The following is an 11,808-nucleotide window of genomic DNA, read 5'->3' on the forward strand; positions in this document are numbered from 1 at the left end:
CCTAAAAGGAGGAAGAATGGGATGGTAAGTTCCATTCTGTCCAAAGATTTTCTCTGCTAGTGATGGACGAACAACGTCCGGGACATTCACTTTAATGGCAGGCGAACCTGAAAAACCTTCAGGTCATATTTGTAGCCAGAAAACACTTACTAGAAGTACACAAATAGTCCCACCACATGTACAGTGATATACCAGAGGGGGATCATTGGCAACAATTCCCACAAAAATATGTATTTTAATTAGGGGCCATTTTTATGCGTATTAAAGGGAAACTCTCAAAAATGTGCCCTGCTGGAGCCTAGAAATGTTTTATTTTTGGCCACGGGAGTACGGTCCCCAACAATTAGGCATTCACCTCACAGAAAAGAACTTGTCATTATGTGGCTGGAGGTACATTAGGAGGTCACTGGATAAAAATGGCACTGTCTACAGGTATATCACAGCCGTTGCAATTAGTTGTTCCGATACCGTTTGTCCCTCTATGTAGCTGCAGTATCGCAGCAGAACCGCACACAACTGCTGCACAGTACAAATGTACAATAATATACTTTCTATGTTAGAAAGTATATTATAAGTATATCACACTCCTCTTTATATCACACCTATCGATAGCACACCTATACCAGTCCTTAAAAGGACTTTTGTGGCCCTATTAGCTAGCGTTTGGCGTCCCTAACAGCCTGTCCCTGCTCCACACAGCAACCTCTCCCTACACTGGCAAAAGACTGAATGTAAAATGTCTGCCAGATCAGGTTTATTGATACGGTAGGGGGTATGTCCATGTGCTGAAATGTCTCAATTGGCTGTCCTGTCCTATCTGATGGATGTGTCATGGGTCAAAGTTCGGTGCAATGCAAAAGAATATGGCGCCCGCGAACATTGCATATGTTCAAATGTTCGGCGGATTCTTTGCTAGCCATTAGAGATAACAGCTAGGTGTAGGAATTGTAGTGCCCCCTTTGCGGTACTACACTTACATTGTGGCCTAGGAATGAGATGAATGCAACGGTTCTTTAAAATAAACCTATGTAATTAATTCTTATCAAAATGGTTTTTCTAGTCCCTCTTTCCAGGTTGAGAGGCGGCGGTGCTTGTACTTGGCCTCTCTCTGTTATAGATTATGGGAGATATATATGGAAACAGTCATAAACAAGAGACTTCTTATCAGAATCTATTATTAACCACTTCAGCCCCGCTAGCTGAAACCCCCTTCATGACCAGAGCACTTTTTACACTTCTGCACTACACTACTTTCACCGTTTATCGCTCGGTCATGCAACTTACCACCCAAATGAATTTTACCTCCTTTTCTTCTCACTAATAGAGCTTTCATTGGGTGGTATTTTATTGGTGCTGACATTTTTACTTTTTTTGTTATTAATCGAAATGTAACGATTTTTTTGCAAAAAAATGACATTTTTCACTTTCAGCTGTAAAATTTTGCCAAAAAAACGACATCCATATATACATTTTTCGCTAAATTTATAGTTCTACATGTCTTTGATAAAAAAAAAAATGTTTGGGCAAAAAAAAATGGTTTGGGTAAAAGTTATAGCGTTTACAAACTAAGGTACAAAAATGTGAATTTCCGCTTTTTGAAGCAGCTCTGACTTTCTGAGCACCTGTCATGTTTCCTGAGGTTCTACAATGCCCAAACAGTAGAAAAACCCCACAAATGACCCCATTTCGGAAAGTAGACACCCTAAGGTATTCGCTGATGGGCATAGTGAGTTCATAGAACTTTTTATTTTTTGTCACAAGTTAGCGGAAAATGATGATGATTTTTTATTTTTATTTTTTTCTTACAAAGTCTCATATTCCACTAACTTGCGACAAAAAATAAAAAATTCTAGGAACTCGCCATGCCCCTCACGGAATACCTTGGGGTGTCTTCTTTCCAAAATGGGGTCAATTGTGGCGTAGTTATACTGCCCTGGCAATTTAGGGGCCCAAATGTGTGAGAAGAACTTTGCAATCAAAATGTGTAAAAAATGGCCTGTGAAATCCGAAAGGTGCACTTTGGAATATGTGCCCCTTTGCCCACCTAGGCTGCAAAAAAAGTGTGACACATCTGGTATCGCCGTACTCAGGAGAAGTTGGGGAATGTGTTTTGGGGTGTCATTTTACATATACCCCTGCTGGGTGAGAGAAACATCTTGGCAAAAGACAACTTTTCCAATTTTTTTTATACAAAGTTGGCATTTGACCAAGATATTTTTCTCACCCAGCATGGGTATATGTAAAATGACACCCCAAAACACATTCCCCAACTTCTCCTGAGTACGGCGATACCAGATGTGTGACACTTTTTTGCAGCCAAGGTGGGCAAGGGCACATATTCCAAAGTGCACCTTTCGGATTTCGCAGGCCATTTTTTACACATTTTGATTGCAAAGTTCTTCTCACACATTTGGGCCCCTAAATTGCCAGGGCAGTATAACTACGCCACAAGTGACCCCATTTTGGAAAGAAGACACCCCAAGGTATTCCGTGAGGGGCATGGCGAGTTCCTAGAATTTTTTATTTTTTGTCGCAAGTTAGTGGAATATGAGACTTTGTAAGGAAAAAAGAAAAAAAACGAAAAATCATAATTTTCCTCTAACTTGTGACAAAAAATAAAAAATTCTAGGAACTCGCCGTGCCCCTCACGGAATACCTTGGGTTGTCTTCTTTCCAAAATGGGGTCACTTGTGGCGTAGTTATACTGCCCTGGCAATTTAGGGGCCCAAATGTGTAAGAAGTACTTTGCAATCAAAATGTGTAAAAAATGGCCTGTGAAATCCGAAAGGTGCTCTTTGGAATGTGTGCCCCTTTGCCCACCTTGGCTGCAAAAAAGTGTCACACATCTGGTATCGCCGTACTCAGGAGAAGTTGGGGAATGTGTTTTGGGGTGTCATTTTACATATAACCATGCTGGGTAAGAGAAATATCTTGGCAAAAGATAACTTTTCCCATTTTTTTATACAAAGTTGGCATTTGACCAAGATATTTTTCTCACCCAGCAAGGGTATATGTAAAATGACACCCCAAAACACATTGCCCAACTTCTCCTGAGTACGGCGATACCAGATGTGTGACACTTTTTTGCAGCCTAGATGCGCAAAGGGGCCCAAATTCCTTTTAGGAGGGCATTTTTAGACATTTGGATCCCAGACTTCTTCTCACACTTTCGGGCCCCTAAAAAGCCAGGGCAGTATAAATACCCCACATGTGACCCCACTTTGGAAATAAGACACCCCAAGGTATTTAATGAGGGGCCTGGCAAGTTCATAGAATTTTTTATTTTTTTGCATAAGTTAGCGGAAATTGATTTTTTTTGTTTTTTTCTCACAAAGTCTCACTTTCCGCTAACTTAGGACAAAAATTTCAATCTTTCATGGACTCAATATGCCGCTCACGGAATACCTTGGGGTGTCTTCTTTCCGAAATGGGGTCACATGTGGGGTATTTATACTGCCCTGGCTTTTTAGAGGCCCTAAAGCGTGAGAAGTCTGGAATATAAATGTCTAAAAATGTTTACGCATTTGGATTCCGTGAGGGGTATGGTGAGTTCATGTGAGATTTTATTTTTTGACACAAGTTAGTGGAATATGAGACTTAGTAAGAAAAAACAAAAACAAACAAAAAATTTCCGCTAACTTGGGCCAAAAAAATGTCTGAATGGAGCCTTACAGGGGGGGTGATCAATGACAGGGGGGTGATCACCCATATAGACTCCCTGATCACCCCCTTGTCATTGATCACCCCCCTGGTAAGGCTCCATTCAGACGTCCGTATGATTTTTACGGATCCATGGATACATGGATCGGATCCGCAAAACACATGCGGACGTCTGAATGGAGCCTTACAGGGGGGTGATCAATGACAGGGGGTGATCAGGGTGATCACCCCCTGTCACTGATCACCCCCCTGTAAGGCTCCATTTAGACGTCCGTATGATTTTTACGGATCCATGGATACATGGATCGGATCCGCAAAACACATGCGGACGTCTGAATGGAGCCTTACAGGGGGGTGATCAATGACAGGGGGTGATCAGGGTGATCACCCCCCTGTCACTGATCACCCCCCCTGTAAGGCTCCATTCAGACGTCCGTATGATTTTTACGGATCCATGGATACATGGATCGGATCCGCAAAACACATGCGGACGTCTGAATGGAGCCTTACAGGGGGTTGATCAATGACAGGGGGGTGATCAGGGAGTGTATATGGGTGATCACCCGCCTGTCATTGATCACCCCCCTGTAAGGCTCCATTCAGACGTGCGCATGTGTTTTGCGGATCCGATCCATGTATCCATGGATCTGTAAAAATCATACGGACGTCTGAATGGAGCCTTACAGGGGGGGTGATCAGTGACAGGGGGGTGATCACCCTGATCACCCCCTGTCATTGATCACCCCCCTGTAAGGCTCCATTCAGACGTCCGCATGTGTTTTGCGGATCCGATCCATGTATCCATGGATCCGTAAAAATCATGCGGACGTCTTAATGGAGCCTTACAGGGGGGTGATCAATGACAGGGGGGTGATCAATGACAGGGGGGTGATCAGGGAGTGTATATGGGTGATCACCCGCCTGTCATTGATCACCCCCCTGTAAGGCTCCATTCAGACGTCCGCATGTGTTTTGCGGATCCGATCCATGTATCCATGGATCCGTAAAAATCATGCGGACGTCTGAATGGAGCCTTGAAGGGGGGTGATCAATGACAGGGGGTGATCAGGGAGTGTATATGGGTGATCACCCCCCTGTCATTGATCACCCCCCTGTAAGGCTCCATTCAGACGTCCGTATGATTTTTACGGATCCATGGATACATGGATCGGATCCGCAAAACACATGCGGACGTCTGAATGGAGCCTTACAGGGGGGTGATCAATGACAGGGGGGTGATCAATGACAGGGGGTGATCAGGGAGTGTATATGCGTGATCACCCGCCTGTCATTGATCACCCCCCTGTAAGGCTCCATTCAGACGTCCGCATGTGTTTTGCGGATCCGATCCATGTATCCGTGGATCCGTAAAAATCATACGGACGTCTGAACGGAGCCTGACAGGGGGGGGTGATCAATGACAGGGGGGTGATCAGGGAGTTTATATGGGGTGATCAGGGGTTCATAAAGGGTTAATAAGTGACGGCGGGGGGGTGTAGTGTAGTGTTTGGTGCGACTTTACTGACCTACCTGTGTCCTCTGGTGGTCGATCCTAACAAAAGGGACCACCAGAGGACCAGGTAGCAGGTATATTAGACGCTGTTATCAAAACAGCGTCTAATATACCTGTTAGGGGTTAAAAAAATCAGATCTCCAGCCTGCCAGCGAGGGATCACCGCTGGCAGGCTGGAGATTCACTCGCTTACCTTCCGTTCCTGTGAGCGCGCGCGCCTGTGTGCGCGCGTTCACAGGAAATCTCGGCTCTCGCGGGAGGACGCGTATATGCGTCCACCCAGAAGAGCAGGGCCGCCGGCAGGACGCAATCCTGCGTACGGCGGTCCTGAGGAGGTTAATATGGGAAAAAGTTGTATTTGAGTATTATGGCGAAATGTTGGCCGGGACATGCAGCAATGTTCCTGCTAGATTATCCATTCGTCCTATTTCTATCTATGGATCATTAGATGGTAAAATGATCAATATCAAACTCTCGAAAAACCCCTTTAAGATTCTGGTTACTATGCTTTTTATTTTCTATAATACGGGATTAGTTATTATCTATATGTTTAATGGTTTAGCAGGATCCGGTATTGTATGTACTGCCCTCTCTATAACATCTCTTCTACACCAGCTCTCTGTAATGTTCATGTGTCACATGTGACAAACTACAGGAGTGTTTTCAGATTTTTGCCTCTTCTCCTCTGTCTTCACTATAGGACGATATGACGAGGTCTTCAACTCCGATGTCCTCAAAAAGTGAGACCAGCATCCACAATTATGCTGAGGTATTTTCTATAGATATTCAGTTGTGAAGACTTCTATAAAATGTTATAGTTACCTACTGTTCTGTGTCTGGAAGAAGCAGCCATGATTTTCTAATCTCATACACGTTGTATCCCACATAAGTCATTTACGTTTCTTCTTTATCCTTCCCTTACTAATACTGACACCATACTCAGAAATGGTCATTTTTATATCATATTCTTTCATCTTGTCTTCACAGATTATGACACAATTCCCAGAGCTGCCAGGACACTGGTTTGAATGTAGAGTGGAGGTTAGATTTATTGTGTCTTGCATTTTACTTGTTAGGGTACTTTCACACTTACGTTGTTTGATTCCGGCAGGTAGTTCAGTTACCTGATCAGGAAAACTGTGCGCAGACGCATGTCATTTGCAGACTGATCATGATCCTGGTCAATCGGACAAATGCATTGCAATACGGGATCCGGTGTCTTCTGGAAAAACAGATCCGATGTTTATTATTTTTCAAATTTTTAAAGGTCTACGCACGCGCTGACCTGGAAAACAGATCAGTTTTACTGGAACACTTGATACTGGATCTGGCATTAATACATTTCAATGGAAATTAATGACGGGCATTCAGGCAAGTGAACCGGAATTTTGGCCGGAGAAAATACCACAGCATGCTGCGGTATTTTCTCCGTCCAAATACTCTAAGTGACTGAACTGAAGACATCCTGATGCATACTGAACGGATTGCTTTCCATTCAGAATGCATTGGGACAAAAGTGATCAGTTTTTTTTCCAGTATTGGTGTAACGGTCACGTCCACACACACACAGGGGGAAGGATAGTGACCACTGCACTCCACCCTCCCCCCTGGCCCTGCCTACTTGCCTCACGAGTCCTGATGACAGGGGACAACTGGACGACAGTCCCTTACTTAGGATATGTGCAGGGAAGACAGACAAGACAAAATACGGAACATGAACGGACCGGGTCAGAAGGCTGCCTGTATTTATAGTGGGGAGTGAGGGACATGTGACGTGGACAGCTTCACATGACCGACAGATCGACCAGTCGAGCACCGAGTGATCAGCTCGGCGCTCAAGGCAGACCTAGGAGCAGGGAGCCTCCCAGCTAGCAAAGCCGCCCTTGGAACGAGGTCAAACACAGATCCTCGCTCCCAAAGCTAAGCAGCAGGTCTGTGGCTGATGGGAGACCGAGTGCGCCTTCGGCACCCCGTTACAATTGGGCCCCTAGGACAGAACTCAATACCGGAAAAGTTTAACACTAGTGTGAAAGTACCCTTATGTATATATGTTATAGATTTTGTTATCTTTATTCTGTTTGAAATAAGAATATTGGGCCCCATTCCCAGTTGAGTTTGGAATCCGGTAGCCTAAACCGGCTGAGTATGAAGCTACCGGAGCTCACCGTACCCAGCATTGCCGGATATGACTGTGTATCACTGGATCTTCATTGACTATAATGGGATCCAGCAGAAATTTGGACGCTTTCCAGCATATATGCCATGAATCGACCAGACAGAATCACGGGCATCTGGCAGTATACAGTCGTTTCCGACAATGCCAGATACTGTGAGCTCCGGAAGCCTGATCGTCAGATGGATCAGGCTATCAGATTCACGTAACTGTGAACGTGGCCTTACTAATAGAATAGGTGATCCTACTAACTGAAGAAAAACCCTACTTATGTTCTTAGATGGTAGCCCCACAACTCTCTTCTTCCAAGTAATGTTCCCACCCGAAGTGTTCTATAGATTTCATATCCTCCAAGAACAGACTATAAGAATCCGCTTCCACTTTTTTTTTCTTTTTTTTTACTAAACTGAAATTTCACAAATATAAATGTAAAAAAAAGAAACTTATAGAATTAGCAGAACATGAAATGCCGGTCATAGTGAAAACCACTTTATAACTGATAAGAATTATCTTCTAAGAAGGGGCTGAAGGGATTTACCAGACCCCCGTATGTGTCTGTGTTATTAAAGGGAGAAGAAGATCCGATATAAAACTTTTATATTCTTATGGATTACACTCACCGCTAATTTTATTTCAGGATTCCCCCAAAAGCAACATCCCAGCTCTCACAGTTTTACATCTCTGAGGTATCTCTATTTATCGATCTAATATCTATCAATATATCTAACTATCTGTCTGTCTATCTCTCTGTCTGCCTATTTCTATCTATGGATCATTAGATGGTAAAATGATCAACATCAAACTCTCGAAAAACCCCTTTAAGATTCTGGTTACTATGTTTTTTATTTTCTATAATACGGGATTAGTTATTATCTATATGTTTTAGCAGGATCCTGGTATTGTATGTACTGCCCTCTCTATAACATCTCTTCTACACCAGCTCTCTGTAATGTTCATGTGTCACATGTGACAAATTACAGGAGTGTTTTCTGATTTTTGCCTCTTTTCCTCTGTCTTCACTATAGGACGATATGACGAGGTCTTCAACTCCGATGTCCTCAACAAGTGAGACCAGCATCCACAATTATGCTGAGGTATTTTCTATAGATATTCAGTTGTGAAGACTTCTATAAAATGTTATAGTTACCTACTGTACTGTGTCTGGAAGAAGCAGCCATGATTTTCTAATCTCATACACGTTGTATCCCACATAAGTCATTTACGTTTCTTCTTTATCATTCCCTTACTAATACTGACACCATACTCAGAAATGGTCATTTTTATATCATATTCTTTCATCTTGTCTTCACAGATTATGACACAATTCCCAGAGCTGCCAGGACAATGGTTTGAATGTAGAGTGGAGGTTAGATTTATTGTGTCTTGCATCTTACTTGTTCGGGTACTTTCACACTTGCGTTGTTTGATTCCGGCAGGTAGTTCAGTTGCCTGATCAGGAAAACTGTGCGCAAACGCATGTCATTTGCAGACTGATCATGATCCTGATCAGTCAGACAAATACTTTGCAATACCAGATCCATTTTTCCGGTGTCATCCGGAAAAACAGATCCGGTATTTATTATTTTTCAAATTTTTGAAGGTCTGCGCATGCCAGACCAGACAAAATCTCGGGCATCTGGCAGTATACAGTCGTATCCGACAATGCCAGATACTGTGAGCTCCGGTAGCCTGATTGTCAGATGGATCAGGCTACCAGATTCACGTAACTGTGAACGTGGCCTTACTAATAGAATAGGTGATCCTACTAACTGAGGAATAACCCTACTTATGTTCTTAGATGGTAGCCCCACAACTCTCTTCTTCCAAGTAATGTTCCCACCCGAAGTGTTTTATAGATTTCATATCCTCCAAGAACAGACTATAAGAATCTGCTTTCACTTTTTTTTTTTTTTTTGTTACTAAACTGAAATTTCACAAATATAAATGTAAGAAATAATTCCTTATAGAATTAGCAGAACATGAAATGCCGGTCATAGTGAACACCACTTTATAACCGATAAGAATTATCTTCTAAGAAGGGGCTCAAGGGATTTACCAGACCCCCGTATGTGTCTGTGTTATTAAAGGGAGAAGAAGATCCGATGTAAAACTTTTATACTTATGGATTACACTCACCGCTAATTTTATTTCAGGTTCCCCCAAAAGCAACATCCCAGCTCTCACAGTTTTACATCTCTGAGGTATCTCTATTTATCGATCTGATATCTATTAATATATCTAACTACAGGTGAAACTCGAAAAATTAGAATATCGTGCAAAGTTTATTTATTTCAGTAATGCAACTTAAAAGATGAAACTAACATATGAGACTCATTACAGGCAAAGCGAGATATTTCAAGCCTTTATTTGTTATAATCTGGATGATTATGGCTTACAGCTTATGAAACCCCAAAGTCTTAATTTTGAGGTACCCTTTGCTCAGGGAGTATGGATTAATTAGCTGACTAGAGTGTGACACTTTGAGCCTAGAATATTGAATCTTTTCACAAATTTCTAATATTAAGCTGCATTAATGCAATTTCTTTTAATTTGCATTACTGAAATAAATGGACTTTTGCACAATATTTTAATTTTTCGAGTTTCACCTGTATCTATCTATCTCTCTGTCTGACTTAGACTATTCTGGTTTTGTTTGCTCTTATTTTCTGCATGAAGAGGCTGCAGTGTTTCGTGAGCACCACAGTCTCTTCCTAGGCCATATGACATCACATTCATCGTTCACATGCCCTAGGTGCAGCTCTGTCCCATCAGGGTGATTGGGTCTGAGCTGCAATACCAAGCAGAGTGCTATCAAATGGACAGCGCTGTGCTTGGTAAAGAGCAAAGAGGCTTCGGTGCTCACTGGAACATCGCGGTCTCCTCAATCAGCTTATTGGTGGGGGTGCCAGGAGTCGGACCCCCCCCCCCACCATCTCATAACTTTCATACATATGTCATAGATGTTACTGCAGTCCTATGTAACGCCCCACGTAACACAGTGAATTATTGTGTTATGTTAGGTGCTACATAAAACTGCAGGGAACATCTAGTACGTTATCTGTACACACAACGTTTTAACTGTTATCTGGCTGTTACAAATTTGCCAAATTTAAAATACATATAATTATAATAAAAAAGACTTGGAGGAGAATACAGCACCACATATCTCTTACATCCAGGGACATCTGCTGTCATGTAGACCTTCTCTTTCCTCTTCTCCTGCGTCTGACCCAGACCACCATGACAAATTCTTTCAGCCACATCTCGTCTCTACAGAGTTTGTTACACAGACACGTTAGATTTCTAAATTTTTCCATCAACCTCCCCACCCTGGTGTCCCAACAGTGTCATCCTGCTGCCACTCCCAATACTGTGCCCTTTGTGCTCCCAATGTCCCAGGTACTATACTGCTGAAAAAATAGTGACCCAAGTGGACATAATTGGGGTCATTTATCAAACTGGTGGAAAGTAGAACTGTCTTGGTTGCCCATAGCAGCCAATCAGATTCCACCTTTAATTTTCCAAAGGAGCTGTCAAAAATTAAAGGTGAGATCTAATTGGTTGCTATGGGCAACAAAGCTAGTTCTATTTTACACCAGTTGTGCCCCAGTAATAACATCCTATATTGTGCTCCAGGTAATAATGCCTGAATAGAGTGTCCCCAAAAATAATGTCCACTAAAATGTCCTGTAATAGAAATGCCCCTAGAGCGCCTCCCCAATAGCAACGTCACCCACACTGCCCCATTTAGTAATTTCCCCCACACTGCTCCATATAGTAATTTCCCCAACACTGCCCCAAATAGTAATTTTCATTACACTGCCCCATATAGTAATTTTCCTTACACTGCCCCCATATAGTACTTTCCCCCACACTTCCCTCATATATTAATTTCCCCCACACTGCCCCATATACTAATTTACCCCACACTTCCCACATATATTAATTTCCCCCACAATCCCTTCATATAGTAATTTCCCCTACACTGCCACATATAGTATTTGGCCCCACGTTGCTACCATATTGTAATTTCCCCTACACTGCCACTATATAGAAATTTCCCTCACACTGCCCCCAAAAAGTAATTTGCCCCCACACTGCCCCCATGTATTAGTTTATCCCCACAAAGTAATTTTCCCCCCGACTGTCGCCACATAGTAATTTCTGCCACACTGCCCCATATAGTAATTTCCCCCACACTGCCCTCATGTAGTTGTTTGCCCCCACTAAGTAATTTGCCCCCAGACTGTCGCCACAAAGTAATTTGCCCCCAGACTGTCGCTACAAAGTAATTTGCCCCCACGCTGCCCCATGAAGAAATTTTCCCCCACACTGCCCATTAAGTAATTTCCCCCCACATTGCCCCCATTGAGAAATTCGCCACCACACTGCACCCATTAAGTAATCTGCCCCCACACTGTCCCCATTAAGTAATTTGTCCCCACACTGCCCCATTAAGTAA

The 11,808-nt window shown here is 42.9% G+C and overlaps 1 protein-coding gene across 1 annotated transcript in view; it reads left to right on the forward strand.

Moving 5' to 3' along the window:
* The window catches only part of LOC122923022, a 93,434-nt gene extending 83,980 nt beyond the window's left edge, over positions 1-9,454 (forward strand). The window contains exons 8-11 of the mRNA XM_044273809.1: positions 6,161-6,214; positions 8,372-8,440; positions 8,659-8,712; positions 9,434-9,454. Of these exons, the coding sequence (XP_044129744.1) occupies positions 6,161-6,214; positions 8,372-8,440; positions 8,659-8,712; positions 9,434-9,454 (198 nt within the window). The remainder of the gene's footprint in view (positions 1-6,160; positions 6,215-8,371; positions 8,441-8,658; positions 8,713-9,433) is intronic.
* Positions 9,455-11,808: the final 2,354 nt, after the last annotated feature.

Source organism: Bufo gargarizans, unplaced genomic scaffold (assembly GCF_014858855.1).
Source record: "Bufo gargarizans isolate SCDJY-AF-19 unplaced genomic scaffold, ASM1485885v1 original_scaffold_1160_pilon, whole genome shotgun sequence".
Classification (NCBI taxonomy): Eukaryota; Metazoa; Chordata; class Amphibia; order Anura; family Bufonidae; genus Bufo; species Bufo gargarizans.